The following is a 19,538-nucleotide window of genomic DNA, read 5'->3' as shown; positions in this document are numbered from 1 at the left end:
GATGTCCCTGGACTCTTAGAAAAGAAGGAAACCAGAGTGTGCTGGGCAGACTGACTCCAATCCCCAGGACAGGCATAAGGGAGCCTCACTCTCAGGAGGGCTTTTTTTATTTTTACATTTTTTACATATTTTTAAAGATTGAAGGAGTTCTTGGTGCACTAATTTGTGTTGCTCTGTGGCTTGACTTAGGACAAAGGTGAACAGACCATCGCTCATGGTCACATTGGATCTATGCCTGCATGGCCTTTGAGTTAAGATAGGTTTTTAAAATTTTTTTGATGATTGAAAGGAATCAAAAGAAGAATAATATTTCATGAACCATAAAATTATATGAAATTCAAGTTTCAGTGTCCATAAAGGAAGTTTTCTTTGAACACAGTGACACCCATTCATTTACCTCATGTCTATGGCTGTGTTTCATGTCAACAGCAGTGTTAAAGTTGCAGCACAGACCACGTGGCCCACAAAGCCTCAAATATTTACTATTTGGCCTTGATGGGCACATTGCTGACCTATGCCTTAAAGAGTTGTGCTTGATTACTGCTTGCGACTCTAGTACACAAATGAGCAGCTGGAAACTCCTGGCTGTGCCACAGACGCCTCACTCAGCTGAGAAACCCCGTCTATGTCTTACAAGGGAAGACATCGTGTTTTTCTTTAGAACTCACCTTTAAAGCACATTCGCTACCTTCTGAAGTGCCTCTGTGTGAATCGTCTTATCTAGGCCTCCTGCAATTCCGCACGTGTTTATTGTGTGGGAGACGTGGCACTCTCCCATATGTCTTAACTCATGAGGTAGGTGCAGTCTTTATTCCCATCCAGGGGTGGAGAAACCAAGGCCCAAAGAAATCAGGTGGACTGCCTGCGGCCTAATGGCTGGTAAGTGGAGCAGCCGGGATTTGAAAGCAGACAAGGAAATTCAGGATTCCATGCTCTCTACCGTAGTTCCACCTCGTCTTTCTTGACACATTCAGCTTGAGATCATTACGTCCATTGCAATGGAGATAAGGTAGCAGAGATGAGAGATTACACAATTGACCCATGTTACAATTGAGACAAGTAACAGAGGCAACACTCTGTGGGATCTGGAACCCACACCCGCGGGTCTACAGTATCTTCTGCTGCCCCCTGCCACTTGTACAAGGTGGGCTTGGGATAGTATGCCACTTTGCACTTTGGTGGAGGGAAGGGAAATAGCTCTTGAACTCTGCTGTTGCCTGTGATCTTTGCAGCAAATTGCTATTGCTGCTGGGTGTCAAACCACCACCTCAGCTGTCATGGTTCACTGCCTGCGACAGAAGACGGAAGAGGAGCTGTTGGAGACAACATTGAAAATGGTAGGTGTGCCTGTTCCCATAGCCCAAACCCTGTAAACTTCGTCCCAGACTTCTTCATTTTAGCTCTACTCTTGCCCTGGGACAGTTACCTGGGACAGTGTCTCACCTTTCAGGAGCCTCAGTATCTGAATGGGGAATCTGATTTGTCCTTTTTTAGTGTAAAATGCCACACATGTAAAAAAAAAGTCCAAAAACAACATGATAAAAAATTGTGTAACAATCCTCAATCCTGACCAAAATTTATTATTTTGCCATTCTTGTTTTCACACTTATCGTTAAGAAATTAAATGTCATATATTCCCAGGGGACACCATCATTCTGAATTTGGGGGATGGAGATATTAAGCTCAAAGATTTTCAGAAAGATGTCACGATTTATCTTGGTTGACTTAGAAACTGTCTGTATTAGACCTGGTGGTGGTCCAGTTTTCTAGATTTTCTGAGACTCTACCTCAGTTTTCATCCTAGGATAGTCATCTGTCCACCCATTTGTTAACCCATGTACTATGATCTTCTTATCCATCTACCTGTTCACTAATCCATCCAATTAACTCATATCTTTTTATCGATCTAATGTCCACCTATTCATAACTTTGTATTTATCTATTTTCAATCCATCCACCATCCATGGATCATCCAGTCACCTTATATCTTCACTCCATCACCCATTCCTCCCTAACAATCCAGTTATCACCTATCTGCTAGTTTTCACCCATCTATTCATGTAGCCATCCAATTCATGTGAACCTCATATATTGACCAACTCCATCCATCCCTCCATTGATCCATCCATCCATCCATGCTCAGTATGTAGGGGTGGGTGTTAGTGGTAGCGAAACAGACATGAAGTGGACATAGTCCCTGCTCACAAGGATCTATCCAAAGAGAAACACATTCGTATACTTCACAGGTTGAGTATGTGGCAGCACAGAGGGGAAGCATTCATTATAGTCATCAGGGATGCTTCACAGGGAAGGTGGAGGAGCCGGGTTTGAGACTAGACAGTGGAATTCGGGAGTTCATGCCCTTAACCCTGACTCCACCTTATCTTTCTTGAGAAATTCAGCTTTGAGATCATTGTGCCCATTTTAATAGAGGTAAAAAAAAGGATGAATTTTGTAATTGGCCCAGGTTACAGTTCAAATTAGTCACAGAAGCAACACTGTGGGATCTACAACCCACACCTGCAGGTCTAGAGTATCTTCTGCTGGCCCTGCTATCCTCACATATTAGGACTTGTGGACCTTTAGGACTGATGGATGGCCATGGCAGTCTCTCATCACAGGGAAGCCCAGCAGGACAAACACCCAGATGACACAGCACCCAGGGACACTGCAAACTATTGCCTTTGAGGGAGAAGGGTGTAAATTCCAAGCTCAGGAGTGGCCTGATCCCTGGACTCTCTCCTTGGACCTGAGGCTACTCCTGGGTCTCAGGGCCAGCCTCTACCACTGGACTCTACTTGTGTTTCCATGGGTTGAGTCCAGTGTGGTCTTGGGGCTTAGGTCTTGGCTCAGGCTCTAAGTGACCAAAGTGCTCAAGGAATTAAAACACACCTGTTTTCTCATGCCTGGAAGGAGGCGAATATTCCAGCAATTCTGCATGTGGCATCAGAGGACTCAGGTTAAAAGGCAAGAGTTGAGTCTTTGGGAAAACCCATCCCTAAGATCCTGGAACATCCTTTTGAGTTTTTCTGAGATCTTGTGGAAGCGCCTCCATGATTACCCACTGCCTCCTGTACACACACATGCACACACACACACACATAGACACACACACAGACACACACACACAAACACACACACACACACACACACACACACACTCCTGACTAGTGGGACTACAATCCTTAATGGAGGGAGCTGCACTGGTTACATCCTGAGCAGAGGTCTGACCTGTGAACTACAGGGCAACATTACAGTCACTGCAATGTTGGTGAACACACACCAAAGAGAAGCGTGGGGTAGGATGAGACTCAGTGAGCTTGTATGAGTCAGGGCTCTCTAATGGGAGATGAGGAGACTCTCCCAAGTGCCTTGAACAGAAAAAGAAATGTGTTGTAATAGCATCGTCTTGTAAACTGGAAATCTCAGGAGTTGATGGCTTCAGGCATGGCTGGATCCAGATGATCACAGGATATTATTGAGAATCTACCATTCTCTATCCTTCAGCTTTGCACATCTGTGTTGGCTTCACTCTTAGGCAGATATGTCTCCTGGAAAGTTTAAAGACAGCATCCTCTCTGCTTAAAAACCCTTTCTTTTTTTATTTATTTTTATTTTTTATTTATTTATTTTATTTTGTTTTTTGTTGTATGCTATATGTTTATTTTTTAACGTTAGTCCATCATCCATTCCTACTCTGGTAAAAGTTACTACTTCCATTTTTTATTTTATTATTTTATTTTTTTAAATTATACTTTAAGTTCTAGGGTACATGTACACAACGTGCAGGCTTGTTACATATGTATACATGTGCCATGGTGGTGTGCTGCACCCATTAACTCGTCATTTACATTAGGTATATCTCCTAATGCTATCCCTCCCCTCTCCCCCCTCCCCACAATAGGACCCGGCGTGTGATGTTCCCCTTCCTGTGTTGAAGTGATCTCATTGTTCAATTCCCACCTATGAGTGAGAACATGCGGTATTTGGTTTTCTGTTCTTGCAATAGTTTGCTGAGAATGATGGTTTCCAGTTGCATCCATGTCCCTACAATGGACACGAACTCATCCTTTTTTATGGCTGCATAGTATTCAATGGTGTATATGTGCCTCATTTTCTTAATCCAGTCTGTCACAGATGGACATTTGGGTTGATTCCAAGTCTTTGCTATTGTGAATAGTGCCGCATTAAACATAGGTGTGCATGTGTCTTTATAGCAGCATGACTTATAATCCTTTGGGTATATCCCCAGTAATGGGATGGCTGGGTCAAATGGTATTTCTAGTTCTAGATCGTTGAGGAATCGCCACACTGTTTTCCACAATGGTTGAACTAGTTTACAGTGCCACCAACAGTGTAAAAGTGTTCCTATTTCTCCACATCCTCTCCAGCACTTGTTGTTTCCTGACTTTTTAATGATTGCCATTCTAACTGGTGTGAGATGGTATCTCATTGTGGTTTTGATTTGCATTTCTCTGATGGCAAGTGATGATGGGCATTTTTTCATGTGTCTGTTGGCTGTATGAATGTCTTCTTTTGAGAACTGTCTGTTCATATCCTTTGCCCACTTTTTGATGGGGTTGTTTGTTTTTTTCTTGTAAATTTGATTGAGTTCTTTATAGGTTCTGGACATTAGCCCTTTGTCAGATGAGTAGATTGCAAAAATTTTCTCCCATTCTATAGGTTGCCTGTTCTCTCTGATGGTAGTTTCTTTTGCTGTGCACAAGCTCTTTAGTTTAATTAGATCCCATTTGTCAATTTTGGGTTTTGTTGCCGTTGCTTTGGGTGTTTTAGACATGAAGTCCTTGCCCATGCCAATGTCCTGAATGGTATTACCTAGGTTTTCTTCTAGGGTTTTTATGGTTTTAGGTCTAACATTTAAGTCTCTAATCCATCTTGAATTAATTTACGTATAAGGAGTAAGGAAAGGATTCAGTTTCAGCTTTCTACTTATGGCTACAATTTTCCCAGCACCATTTATTAAATAGGGAATCCTTTCCTCATTTCTTGTTTTTGTTAGGTTTGCCAAAGATCAGATGGCTGTAGATGTGTGGTATTATTTCTGAGGGCTCTGTTCTGTTCCATTGGTCTATATCTCTGTTTTGGTACCAGTACCATGCTGTTTTGGCTACTGTAGCTTTGTAGTATAGTTTGAAGTCAGGTAGCGTGATGCCTTCAGCTTTGTTCTTTTGGCTTCAGATTGTCTTGGCAATGTAGGGTCATTTTTGGTTCCATAAGAACTTTAAAGCAGTTTTCTCCAATTTTGTGACGAAAGTCATTGGTAGCTTAATGGAGATGGCATTGAATCTATAATAAAAGAGGACACAAACAAACGGAAGAATATACCATGCTCATGGATAGGAAGAATCAATATTGTGAAAATGGCCATACTGCCCAAGGTAATTTATAAAAACCCTCTTTCTAAACAATTCCTGCACAAATTTTGGGGTAAACTCTATTGGATTGACACGGGTGTATGTCCATTCCTGAGCTAATATTCATGTTCAGAGAGATGGAGCACACCAGGTGGCATATAGATGTATGAATTCATGGAGTGATGGGGGAAGAAGGAGGTCTCCGAAGGAGAATTGCATGTTCTTCCCAGGGGAAGAGGAAGGGGAGAGCGATTGGGGGCTGGGCAGCCACAACCAGTGGGCGTCCTCTCCAGAGTTCCATCAACTCTGGCTCAGAGTCCCTGGCCCGTCCTTCCCATGCGGATGCCCAACCTTCCCTGCTATGCCTTCACCCTGTGCTCAGGCTCAGCGGAGCCAGAGTCCTGCCTACTTCTGTTGACCCAGTCACTCAGCTCAGTGTTCTCCTGGGAAGCCTCTAACCCATATACTCTGCCTTTGTCTTCACAGAAATTCTTCTCTCTGGATTTACATGGAGACCCCAGAGAGGTAAGGACCTTTTGTTTCTTGATTACAGGTTTTGAGTCTTAGCACCTTTAAGCTCCAATTAACTGTGAGTGAAAGAATCCTCTCTTGGGTAATTATAGTAACTCCTGTGTGTTTGTTGCTGAGGCCCAGAGAGGGGCAGTGACTCACCTGGGTAACACAGCCAGGAGGACTAGCGGCAGGCCTGGAACCCATTTTCCTGACTCCCAGTACAGTGCTCCTGGCATCACCTCTGCATGGAATGGACGCTGCCCACTCCACTTCTTTTTTACATTGTCTGCTCCTCAAAATGGCACTATGGGAGGAGGCTGAACCAGAACCTTCCACTATCAGGAAGCAGAGATAGCAGGGATGATTAGGCATGGAGAGGGGAAGCCTGAATCTCAGTCCAAGGACACTCGCCTCCTCCCAGCACACAGGAAACTCCAACATATCCTCCCGATCTCCTCACCCCCACCCCCACCTCCCAGTGGGTTGACTGTTTCTGGTGACATCACCTCTGCAGCATCTTACAATCCTGTCCTCTATGCTGCCTCCCTGGAAGTCACAGCACTGTCCTTAAATGGTCTTGGGAGGAGTACATGAGATTCATTCAGCAAAGACTTAATAAACACTTCATATGTGCCAGGACTTGTTTAGGAGCTGGGGATAAAGGAGTGAAACAAGAAAGATTCCCTGCCCTCTTGGGACCCTCCATTACAGTGCAGGGAGAGTGCAATAGAAAAGCAAATCAGGTGTGTATTCTGTTTGATGGTGTGCAGCATTAGTTTGTGGGGGGTTTCAATTGAAGTAGCAGGATCAGGGAATGGGTCAGTGAGAAGGTGGCATTTGAGCCAAGCTCTGGAGAAGGCGGGAAGTCAGCTGTCAGGAAACCTGGAGAAGCCTATTTCAGACAGAGGGAAAAGCTACTGCAAAGACCCTGATGGAAGTGGCCAGTCTGGATGGAGAGGACCGAGTGTGCAGACAGGCTGGCCTGATGCTGAAGAGGTAATGGGCAGTGGGAGAGGGATCATTTAAAGTATTTGGATTTGGATTCTAAGCAAGATGGAAAGCCTTTGGAGGTTTTGCACAGAGGAGTCACATGATCTTAGATCTCACAAAGGTCTCTGCCTCTGGTGTTCAAATAGACTGTAGGAAAGGGGCAGAGTGGATGCAGTTGACCAGCTGGGCGGCCTCTGTGTTGCCATAATCCAGGCAAGGGTTCCTGGCTGCTTAGACAGAGCTGTGGCAGTGGGGATGGGAGGAGTGGTTGGAGTCTGGATATCTTGGAAGGAAAAACTGAGAGGATTTGCTGATGGACAGGATGCAGCAGGTGAGAAAGAGAGGGGAGTGGAAGATGCCCTGAGTTTTCTGACACATGCAAGGTCATGCCCGCACAGGGCAGCCACTAGAAAACTCTGAGTGGACAGCGGCAATCACTTGTCAATGTTGCTGATGGGAGTCTTCTGCATGGCTGCCGCCCAACTGGGGTGCTCCTGTCTCTCTCCTCGTTTATCCTCTTCTACTTCAGCTTCCCTCCCCATTTCCACGTCTTTTGGTGCAGCCTGACTCGCCTTCCTTAACAGAGTTAGAGTATGTCACCCCCACTTCTTAAAAGCCTGGCCTTCCTTATGAGACAAATCCCCTTCCCTCCATGGAGTTAGTCCTTCAAAACACACCTGCATGCGCACTGTGTGCCAGACTGTGCAGAAGGCAGGCTCTGCACCTGTCCGTCCCTCTAGACCCTGCCCCACCGCATCCCTCCAAGCCCAGGACTCTAGGGTGTTTCTGGAATTGACCCTGCCCAGTGACACCTGTAATCTTTTGCTCATGCGATTCCCACTGTTTAGAAATTCTCACTCCTTTCCTCACCTGTCAATACAATTCACTGCCCAGAGCCCACCGCAGGCGGGCGGCGCCTCCTCCACGTAGCCTGCCCTGCACCTTCCTTCCAGAGGGGCTGCTCCTCTTACTGTCCTTCCAGAGCAGGCCTTCTTGGACAGCCTCTCAAAGAGGCAAAACTTGCACCCCAATCCTGTTCAGTATTGTCAGCCGTATTGGATTAGGATCTGCACCTTGTCCAGCTGGGTCTGGTCCACTTCACAAAATATCTCCCCCAGGCAGCCTGAACTAGCTCATCATTCATTGATTTTTGTAGAGCAGACCAAAGGTCCTGGAAGCCATAGGGTCTCAAAGGCTAAGAATTGTCCAGTTCCATCTGATCTCCAGGAGGGAAATACAGCCCATGGGGCGTGGAACTGGGAAGATGGCACAGAGGATTGGGGTCTAGGAGAGGGACCCACAGCAACCCTGCTAACAAGTAATACCTAACATTCATTCAGCTCTTCCAGACACCAGGTGCTGTGCTAAGTATTTCACATGTGTTCAGCCATTTAATCCTCACAATAACTCACCTCTTAGATGAGAAAACTGAGGCCCAAACAGGTGAAACTCCCAGCCAGTAAGTAGCAGAGCCAGGCTTCAGATCCAGTTCATCTGCTTTCAATGTCCATGCTCTATCTTACCAACTACACCATTGTGACTAAATATGAATTATGAAAATATAACTGTACCCAGAACCAGCTGCCCTGATGGCAACACGTGAGTCGGGCTCTCTCTAATCTGTGACAATATAAAAATTATTCATCAAAGGTAAAACCTAAAATTAAGACATCGATCAATATACCGTGAGTTCATCACTGATTCTTTTCTTCATGATTTTCTCTCTAATAGGGAATCAAGTCTTAGTCTAGGCTCCTTAAGTGATGACGGTTCAGTACCTCCTCAAAGCCACCCATGGATCAATAACAGTTGTTGTTTAAATACAGATAGATAGCACCATCTCTCCTCATTAATCATGGATTCTGCGTTTATAAATTCACCTGCTTGCTAAAATGTCCTTGTAACCCCAAAATCGATACTGGTGGTACTTTCATGGTCACACACAGGTAGGCAAAGAGCAGAGGAAGCTGGATTTGCATGATGGGCACGTTCCATCTGAGATCCGGTGAGGCCACCTCTGTCTTCTCATTTCATCTCTCATGCTAACAAGTGTCCTCTTCACGGTCTATTTAGTGCCATGTGTTCTGCATTTTTGTGCTTTTTGTGGTGATGTCACTGTTTAGAGTGGCTCCAAGAGAAGCGCGGCTGTCTGCATTCCTGAGCTAAGCAGGCTGTGCTGTGCCTTACGGGGAAGGTGCCTGTGTGAGACAAGCTTGGGTGAGGCAGGAGCTGCAGTGCTGCTGGCCATTCATTCGGTGTTGAAAAATCCACAAAATAGCACGTGCAGAAAAAGGAGAAAGAAATTGGCCAATTCATACAAAAGGCTGTGATGGAAAGGGCTAAAGTAACACCTCTTGTGTGAGATGGAGCTGTGGAAGTGTCTTTCAACAGAAACCCACACATAAAAGGAGGTTGATGAAAATGTTGTGGCCAGAGGTTTGCAAGAACCTAACACATTATTTCCCCTTGAGTGATGACTCTGTATTCTCTAATTCAGCACTCATGGGAGCTTTATCGGAAGCAACTGCCGGGGCTACCGAAAATCAGCTGTGGACAGAGAGAGGGAAATGCATGCACTTCAAATTGAAATATATAAACATGTAATTTTATATAGATAATACATATATTTCAACCTGAGTGAAGATTTCTTCCTCTTCTCATCACCTGACCAGTGTCAGTCTCTGCCTGAAGTTCTACCCCTGAGTCACAGAGACCTACTCCCTTAAGTTAGGACCTTGAGCATGTGCAGCCATGGCCATGGCCATGCTGGTCTGTGGTACTGGTCTCACCCTCAGACAGGCAGAGTTGGGGACATGGGTGTGACCAGGGAGGGAATCACAGGCACTGCACTTTTGTCTCCCAGAGTCACCCTTTCTTGGGCACCGTGATTGATGGGCTGCTGCTGCCGAAAACACCTGAAGAACTTCAAGCTGAAAGGAAGTTCAACACTGTCCCCTACATGGTCGGATTTAACAAGCAGGAGTTTGGCTGGATTATTCCAATGGTGAGAATGTGCAGGCTTCTTGGAAGGACTCACCCACCCCCATCAGCCCTCCTGTCTCTGGTCCCAGGAGTGCTTCCCTCTCTGAGCTTCACTCTGAGTCCTGGGCAGCTGTCCCCTTCAGCAGGAGTTACCATTTCCATGGAAACCTTCTCCAGGAGGGCACAGGGGCCACCTGGGTATCAGGACCCTGGGATTCCCTCTCCCTAGATTCTCTGATTGTCTTCCTATTGAAGAATCCTGAAGTGTCTGTTCTGGGAGGGCCAGTAGAGAAAATAACTGTGCAGATGGGAAAACTGAGGGGGCCTAGGAGTGGGAAGGAGCTGAGGAGTACAGAGAGGCAGTCAGTCAGGGGCTTCCTGGCTTCCCACCTCGGGCTGGCTATGCGTAGTTCCCCCGAAAATCACTCGTGCTCTTCATCATATCATTGGAAATATTCAAAGAAAGTGGCTTCTTCTTGAGTTACCATTGACTTCTAGGGAATAGTAGACATCAGGGTCTACTTGAGAGTGGAGGGTCAGAGGAAGATGAGGATGGAAAAGCTACCTAATCGGGTGCCATGATAAATACCTGGTGATAAAATAATCTATGCAGCAAACTCCAGAGACCCAAATTACTCATGATCAAACCTGCACAGGCACCCCCAAACCTCAAATAAAAGATGGAAACAAATAAATGGAAAAAGTAATTGACTTCTAGAAGTAAAGAAGGGTTCTCCTTCCAGTTGAAGATAAACAAAGCTGACCCTGGTTAAAGTTGTAGGACGGGTTTATTCAGTAACATGATTGCAATAGGGAAAACAGTCCAGCATGGACTGGACTCACATCCCCGAAACAGAAGCCTGGCAATGTTTCATAGGCCAGGTGTGCCAAGGGAAACACACTATGGTCTGTGGGGAGGGGCTTGGTCCGTGTGGCTAGGCCACCTGGATGTCTTCATCCTGGCTCACCTGGGGCAGAAACAAACTTCTCTTATCTTCAGGACAGGAAGCCATGCGTTAGACTGCAGGAAGAACCCACTGAAGTCAGCCTCTACTCCTTCCACAGGGACTGGGAAGATCAGGAGTGAGCTCCCTGAATGTTTGCATTGCAAAGAGAAGGCTCTCAGGTCCTCCGGGAAACAGGGTTGGGTGATAGATTCACATCCCAAAGGGCAGAGAAAGGGTTTATGATTGCAGGCTTTCTAAAGTAACTGCTCTAGTTGGGTTCAGGGGCCTGTCTGCTTCTCTCCAGGTTTTGGTTGGAGCAGAGTAAATTGTCCTGGCAGGGTTGAGCCTTCCCAGGCAGGTATGTTAAGGATACTGGGGTCATTCTAGGGACACAACCTTAAGCTGCTATAAGCGATGCTAGAGTTTGGTCTGAGTGCAGAGGTTTGGGAAGAATTGTTATGTGCATAGAGATGTGCAGTTCGCCCTTCAGAAGGATTTCAGAAGTTCTACCAAAGACCAAAGCCACGAAGGCAGGATCTAAGGCTTTCAGTGTCATCTGTGACACGTGGCAGTACTTGGGAGGTCTACATCCTCTTCTCTAGAGTCCTCCATTCCACACCGACCTGGCAGAAACCTTGGCTCTCCATGTCACTGACCACTGTAGGGATCCCAGCCAAACACACACGCGCGCGCGCACATACACACACACACACTGCAAAATACTGCCACAGCTTCTCCTAAAAGAAAAAAAAAGTTTGGTAATCTTTGCAATGCTTGAATTTCTGGATGTAAGCCCATTTGATTAATTGATTTTGCCCATTTCAGTAAAGACCCATGCCCTTAAAATCCCATCAAATTAGAGGACTTTCAGTCTGCATTGGTTTGGTCGGTTGGTAAGTTTGTTTCTTCTCATTAATTCCCAATGATTCATACATGGTTAACTTTTTTTTTTTTTTTTAACAGTTGATGGGCTATCCACTCTCTGAAGGGAAACTGGACCAGAAGACAGCCATGTCACTCTTGTGGAAGTCCTATCCCCTTGTTGTAAGAGTCTAAGAATCATGGGAATTGGCTGAGACGCAGAGAGGGACAATGACTTGCCACAAATCGTGGAGCAATTAAATGGCAGAATGAAGACTGGGCCTCAGATTTCCCCCATCTTTCTATCCTTCCCACTTCACTTTTCACCCTAGCAGGGAGTTGCACAGGGCTCGTGAGATTCACCATTGAGGCAGCCCTTCCTGGTGGGCTGGAGAAGCTGCATCACTCACCAGGGGGTTGTGGTCACTTTATTGATCTATTTCAGTACATTGCTAAGGAACTGATTCCAGAAGCCACTGAGAAATACTTAGGAGGAACAAATGACCCTGTCAAAAAGAAAGACCTGTTCCTGGACTTGTTAGCAGATGTGATGTTTTCTGTCCCGTCTGTGATTGTGGCCCGGCACCACAGAGGTGAGTCCCAGAGGTCGAACAGGGGAGGGACATGGACCCCACCAGCTTCTGTATCTGACCCACCTACCTCCCAGCATAGACAGACCTGGAACCAGCCAAGGGTCAGACTTCAAAGGCTGATTCCATATAGCATGGTGTGAGGTGCTGTCTGATTTTGGTTTTTGTCAGCAACAGACTGTGAGAAAAGAAAATCCAGAGGCAAGTGGTTCTTTAAGTTGATGATCCCAGATAACCTCTGTAGGGAGGTGGGGAAGTGAGCAAGGAAAGAGATGGAATCCAATCCATGATGCATTGCCAAGCGAGTATCCACTGTGGACAACTGGAGCTGGGAAACTCAAGGAAACAAGGACAATACAGTGCTCAGGGGCGTCCCATCTGAGTGGCAAGGGAGCTGCGGTATTTATCCACCAGCTTCCACTTGTCATTGTTTGAAGGCTCTTGGAAGGAGTTGTTTATTCCCTGTGACTTTGACCTGCTGCACACAGGGCAGAGTAGTCTCTTGTGACCACACAAAGGCCTCAGGCCGGGAGCTACAGATGCTGAAGGTGGAAGTCAGGCTGGCATGATCAGGAAGTGGGAATATGGGTGAGACATTGACAGCATCTGCTGCCAGGGCTCCATGCCTGGAGTGATCGTGGGACATCGGGCTGCTGTAGGACAAATATTGAAAGATGAGTCGCGGAAGGTTTTTAAGGTCCAAGCCAGCTGCAAGCAAGTTTGTTAAGTATTGGAGCTGGATAAAAAGTGGGAGCCCTGCATGGGATCCAGAAGATTGTCCAGGACCAAGAAGTCCAAAGGGAGGAGCCAGGGTGTGTGTCGGGGAGGTGGTCTGGAGAATGGCAATGTCTGAGGCTGGCTTTTGTACATCTCAGTGTGTGCAGTAATGGGCAAGCACAGGGCCAGGGCAGGGTCTATACAGGACCTTCTACCACTGACCCAAGGCTGTGTGGGTGGGGCGTGAGGTTAGGGATGCGCAGGCTCACCTAGAGAGGAGTGTCCTTTCCTGGGTGCCAACCAGAGGAGGCTCACAGGATTCTTTTTCTTTCAGCTGTCATTCGCCTAGTCTGCAAGCCAGGAAATGTCCTCTCTCTAACCATGCTGGAAGGGTTTTTAAATTCGGAACTTAATAAGCATGATAAAAACTAGCTAACGCTGATCTAGCAGGTGCCTAGACACTCGTTTGCACAGGAGTGGGCAGGTGCTCATAACCCTCATTTATTCACAGGGTCCTGATAAAACCATTTAACGAAAACCACTGAAGTTGAATCTGTTCTTTCTTAAACTTGGCCTTGCCCCATGCTGTGCGTCTGATCTATATATAGTGTTTCCATCTCCATCTTCTGATGGTTTGAGCAATACGGAGCCTCTGTTTTCCATCTGATTTCCCATGACTTTGAGTTCAGGTTTTTTTTTTTCCCAGGACTACACAGATTTTATCAACTTTCCCCTATTGTCGTGTCTCACTCCTTTTGATAAAAATAACATTTCTGAATATAAAATTAACGTGTAAAATTATAGAAAGTTTCAAAAATATGGAAACACAGAAAGAAGGAACTAGGTATCACTCATAATTCCACTACCTGGAGGCAATGGTATAAATTTTTTGTGTTTTCATCTAAAGATTTTCCATGTCCTATACACTTTGAGAATCAATTTTATATTTTACTTTTGTTCATACAACACTATGTTGTGAGGATTTTCTGAATGTTGATATAAACTCATCAAAGCATTCCTTCTTCCATGGAATGGCTGCATTAAATTGACTTTAATATTCCTATCCTATTATGCATTTAGCCTGGCTGCCCACACTCTGATGCTACAATAACATTGTGCTCAGCCTAATGTTCGTAAGTCTCTAACCACATGTCTAACAATTTTCTTTGGATTGTTTCTAGAAGTGAATAACTAGGCTGGGCAATAGAAACATTTTAGAACTCTGGGCAAATACTGTAAAATTGCATCCATTGCATAAGAATGTGAATTTCATAATTTTCCTTCTCATTTGGGATGCTAGGGTTAAATATTAACATAAGCTGCCAGTTTCATAAACCTTCCCCACCAACAAGAAGCACATCAGCCTGTTTTAATCTGCATGTCTTTCATGACTAGCCCTCTCATTGTCTCTGCTTCTCTTATTGTGCCAAATTGTCATTACCCATATCTGTGCCCTACTTTCCTCTGAAGACTTGTGTTGTGATTGTAAGAATTGTATAAATATCAATGGCTTTAACCAAAGAGTTTTACAAAGTACATTTTGGGCAGCATGCTACCTATAATAAGTTCTCTCATTCCCAAAAGCTCTTTCTTCTATGGTTGGCTCTGAGTTTCTTTGGAAAATGTTCAAGGGGCAAAGGCGAGGTCAAACCCTCCCTTTAGCAAGTTTTGCTTGACCTTGAGGCAGCCATTTAACAGGTGGATTACAGAGTCACAGAAGGATGGCATCATCCCAAGCACATTTCCTGCTGAGCCGAGGGTGCAGTGAAGGAGACTGACAAAGATGAGTGAATAGATTCTTCTTCATTCTCACATTGAAATGACATGTGCGGGTGGGGCATGAGGTTAGGGATGGGTGAGCTCCTATTGTTAAATCCTTTTGTGGATGAATATTTAAGGATGTTAAGAAATGATGGTTGGAGGTGGTGGCTTATGCCAATACTCTCAGCACTTTGGGAGGCTGAGGTGGGAGGATTGTGAGGGCCTAGGATTTCAATACCAGCTTGGGCAACATAGTGAGATCCTGTTTATACAAACACATTTAAAAAGGAAATAATTATACTAAAAAATACCGTATATAATATATGGTATATATACACTATAAAATACCATATATAATATCATCCCAAGTTTATATACGTGAAAGAGAGGTATGCTAAAATAAAAAAGAAGCATTCTCTGAGTGGTAGAGTTATGAGTGATATTTTAAATTTGATTGTTAAAATTCATTTTTAAATGATATAGGATACGGAAAAATTTTAGAAGGAATTACAAAAAATACAGCCCTTGCCTCAGGTAGTGGAATTATGAGTGACATCTAGTTTTGCTTTATGGGTTTCCATATTTTTGTCTCTTCTAATTATTCCTAGTTGTTTTTGTTTTATTTTCCAAATTTCTTACTGTACCCAAAGGGGAAGACGTTGTAAATTTTCTCCACCAGCCTGGCATTGCCCTGACTCTTTCCTTCTTAGTGTCACTTCTCAGTGGGTATCATGACCAGTGCAAAGTGCTGAGGCACAGGGCCGGGCGGCCTGCGAGGCAGCCCTGAAGGAGCAGCGGTGTGTGGCTCCAATGAGCCAATCATTGGGAAACTGGCCTCTTCTTGGGGTTGGGACAGGAGAGCTTTGTTGCGGGGATAGGAGGGCAGAGCAGAAGGAGAGAAGACAGGGGAGAGGCAAGGTCACCCTTGCTCAACCCCCTCTTTTCTCTGCCAGGACTTAAATGCCTTAACACCCTAACACTCCCTGGCCAGGCAGGCAGCAAGACACATGGGGACAGTGAGATATAAAGCAGTGAGCGCCACAGATTCCTGAGACACAAGAGGCAGATTGTTCCCTCTCTGCGTATGTTTGTATTTAAATAGCCTCACATTCAGACACGCAACTTGGATTTGCTTCAGTCTTCTCAGGATGGGTGAGAAAAACACTGGAAATGCTCAAAATGAGGCAAAACAGAAGACACCTGTCAGGGTGGAGATGGCGTCCAAGTGAATGAATGCGAGACTGTTATCAGTGAATTGCATCCAGTGTAACCAGATGTAGAGAGATTTTCTTCTGTGAGAATTCATCAGCAGGCAAAGGGGTTTATGAGGCTGAGTCAGTGTCCCTGCATTGGCAGTTATTTTAAATGAATTGACCCAGGGTCTCCACATTCATTCATTAAACATTTGTTCATTGAACAAATATCTGGCTCAAATTCCAGTTCCACGTCAACTAGCTATGCAGCCCGGAGCACGTCACTGAGCTTTCCTGTGACTCTGTTTCTCTACTGTGCAGACAACCCGAGGTTTCCTCAGAGCTGGAGACCTTGGTAGCCTCCAGGTGTGTGTCGGGCAACATGAACTGAGCATGAATCTTTGCCTTCTCAGATGCTGGAGTGCCCACCTACATGTATGAGTTTCAGTATCGTCCAAGCTTCTCATCAGACATGAAACCCAAGACGGTGATAGGAGACCACGGGGACGAGCTCTTCTCTGTCTTTGGGGCTCCATTTTTAAAAGGTAATGGCTCCTTGCTGTCCGTGAGCTTGAAGTTAGGAGACCTGGGTTCCAGTGTTGGTGTGGTGGGCTTCAGCAAGTTTCTCCTCTCCTGGTCTTAGTTTCCTGATTCTCTATAACAGGGTTGAACATCATTGGGTAGTCCCTGGGCTTCCTCCCACTCTAACACATGTGAGGCAAGATGTGTCTTCATGTGCCCTTTGCACAGACACTCAGAATCCTGGGCTGTGTCATCAACAAGACAGGTGAGGGGTAGTCTCCCGCAGGATTCACTATGACGGGGTTTAATGTCATTGGGTTGTGCCCCAGGTTCCTCCTGCTCTAACACACCTGAGGGAAGATGTGTATTCAGGTGGCCTCTGCACAGACACTCAGAATCCTGGGCTGTGTCATCAACAAGATAGGTGGTGGGACACATGCAGGGCCCTGCTCTAGGTTGAGAAGCCACTGATCAATTTCCCTCTCCCAGGAGTGCTGAGAATGTGACTGAGGATGAGGTTAGAATTGGTGTTAACCCTGAGTCAGGTCTAATGTGTGTCTGTTTGTCTTTCTGTCTGTCTCTAACAAAAACTCATAAACTTTTAATTTAATACATTTAATAATTATTAATTTAGAAATCACAGGATGCATGAATTTGGAATAGGAGAGGAGACTTTATTTTTGATATGCTTTATAGGCAGCAAGGTGGCCATCCTGCAGGCTGGGAAGGTGCCTCTGGCCAAGCCCAGACATAGGCTCATTGATCGAGGAGGGGTGGGTAAGAGCTTTATGTGAATGGATTTGCTAAACACACATGTTCAACAGGTTACAGGGGGAGCAATGGATATTCATGAAGACAATCCTGACACATGTGTATTAAACAAACATGCATGTAAAATAGCCCATGTTCACCTGGTAGTGGAGACCTAATATTTAAATATATTATAATTAGGGCCTATATGTCCAAAATCTTCTCAGGATATAAAGCCCGGCAAGTGAGCAGCCTCTGTACACCGGCCAGGTCCAGTGCATGGTTGGTGATGTTCTTATCTGGAGAAAGTTACTGAAATCAGTCTCTTATGCAATCAAAGCCATAGTTAAGACTGGAGGGTCAGGGTTCTGTTTGTCTGCGTATCCCAGCTGCAGCCATTGTAATTGTTTTCATTTTGCTTAAGTTCAAGCCAATGCTTGTTTAGCAGCTAGAGAAACAGAAGCACCTCATGGCAGTGAGAACAGAGTGGATTCTTTAAGGGGAGAGATATAGGCCAGAACCCTTGCCCTACGTGGCCTTAGGTCTTGTTTTTAATTTGGTGTCTTATTGCCACAAAGAGAGTGTTCTGTCAGAATGATGACCTTTATTTTAATGCTGATGCTGGTCAGTGGTGTCTAAACCACAAAAGAGACGGAGTATTATGAGGCGTGTCTGACCTCCTGTCCGTTCCCAGGCAGGAACACAGTTGAAGGATTTTCTGGGCTCCCCTTAGCCCAGAGAGGGTCTGTTCAGTCAGCTGGGGGTGTTAGGATTTTATTTTTAGTGTACATTATACAATATTTTAAAAAGTCCTCTCACAGTGTCTTCTAAACCTTAACTCTCAGCAGTTACAGATCACATGGGACTCACCCTATGGCTGCTCAGAACGCACCAGCACCTCTGGGCATCTCACTGTACATGCTTAGGAGCCTTGCGGTTCTGTTGTATTTCAGAATGTGAATTGTGGGTGTGTGCTGGGGAGTCAGAAAAGACCCAAGAGAGAGCAACCCTGGGAGGTGGGGCTGCCATAGAGGAAACCCTGGGGTGTGGCATTGCCTGTGACCCTGAGCAGGGAGGAGGCAGGCAAGGGTCACAGGAGACAAAGGCAGCCAGCACATGGAATGACGCATGCCCATTGCTGAGCCCTCAGTCAGATATACTCAAAGGTAAAGTACACACAAATGCACCAGGATCTTCTAGAACTGCAGACCTCAGCTCAGTGGGTGTGGAGCATTCGCCAAGACTATGTTTCTAGCAGGCTCGCACATTATGTTGATGCTGCAGGTCTGCGGACCACACTTTGAGTCACAAAGGCTTTTTTTCTTCTTCCCCACAGAGGGTGCCTCTGAAGAGGAGATCAGACTCAGCAAGATGGTGATGAAATTCTGGGCCAACTTTGCTCGCAATGGGTGAGGCTCTTGGCAAAGACAAAGCAGGACTGGTGAAGGTGGGCAGGGGTGGGGTGGGGTGGGGCATGCCTATTGGGAAGGGGCAGCTTCTAAGGTTCTAGTGGGATCAAACTCCTGACCCTGTGACCATAGCACCCTGACAATGAGAGCTCTCTACAAATGGAGAGGCCACTCCCGGAGATAGTCAGCTCCCCATCTCTGGAGATATACAAGCCTCTTGACAGAGATAACTTGGGCATCCTCGCACATCTCAGAAGATTGTTGGGAACACACAGCAGCTGTGGGGCAATTCTATTTGATTCTGTTTCCAGAAACCCCAATGGGGAAGGGCTGCCCCGCTGGCCAGAGTACAACCAGGAGGAAGGGTACCTGCAGATTGGTGCCAACACCCAGGCGGCCCAGAAGCTGAAGGACAAGGAAGTGGCTTTCTGGACCACACTCTTTGCCAAGAAGGCAGTGGAGAAGCCACCCCAGACGGAACACATTGAGCTGTGAATGGAAGATCCAGCCAGCCTCGGGGGCCTGGAAGAGCAAAGACTGGGGTATCTTGTGAAAGGGATTGGAGGTTCAGAAGGCATCTTACTGTGGCTGGGGAATTGTCTGGTGGTGAGGGGCAGGGGGCAGAGGCCATGAAGAAGGAAGTTTTGTATTTGTGACCTCAGCTTTGGGAATAAAGTATCTTTTGAAGGCCAAATTAGTGTTTGTGTCTCATACTGGAGGTTAATCAATTGTCCTCAGAGACAGAATAATGCTGAAATAGGCAATGTGAGAAGGAAGGTGGCTCTGCTGGGGATGACCAGGCCTCAGGATGAGCAGAGCCCAGAGGGTTGGGCCATGGATGGTGCTCAGGGGAACTCGGCCTTTTGCGTATTTCTGGGCCCCCAACAATTTCCAACAATAAGAGTTGGGATGGCCAGAGTGTAGCATC

The 19,538-nt window shown here is 45.8% G+C and overlaps 1 protein-coding gene across 3 annotated transcripts in view; it reads left to right on the top strand.

Moving 5' to 3' along the window:
* Window positions 1-19,304, top strand: part of LOC135968927 (liver carboxylesterase 1-like) — a 35,913-nt gene extending 16,609 nt beyond the window's left edge. For all 3 annotated transcript variants that reach the window (XM_074027001.1, XM_065537562.1, XM_065537561.1), the window contains 8 exons: window positions 1,233-1,337; window positions 5,862-5,900; window positions 9,742-9,882; window positions 11,771-11,851; window positions 12,114-12,261; window positions 16,343-16,474; window positions 18,538-18,610; window positions 18,922-19,304. In XM_074027001.1, the coding sequence (XP_073883102.1) occupies window positions 1,233-1,337; window positions 5,862-5,900; window positions 9,742-9,882; window positions 11,771-11,851; window positions 12,114-12,261; window positions 16,343-16,474; window positions 18,538-18,610; window positions 18,922-19,105 (903 nt within the window). In that variant the 3' untranslated portion in view covers window positions 19,106-19,304. The remainder of the gene's footprint in view (window positions 1-1,232; window positions 1,338-5,861; window positions 5,901-9,741; window positions 9,883-11,770; window positions 11,852-12,113; window positions 12,262-16,342; window positions 16,475-18,537; window positions 18,611-18,921) is intronic.
* Window positions 19,305-19,538: the final 234 nt, after the last annotated feature.

The sequence above is a fragment of the Macaca fascicularis genome, chromosome 20 (genome assembly GCF_037993035.2).
Source record: "Macaca fascicularis isolate 582-1 chromosome 20, T2T-MFA8v1.1".
NCBI classification, from domain to species: Eukaryota; Metazoa; Chordata; class Mammalia; order Primates; family Cercopithecidae; genus Macaca; species Macaca fascicularis.
This window is presented reverse-complemented; position numbering and strand designations above follow the sequence as displayed.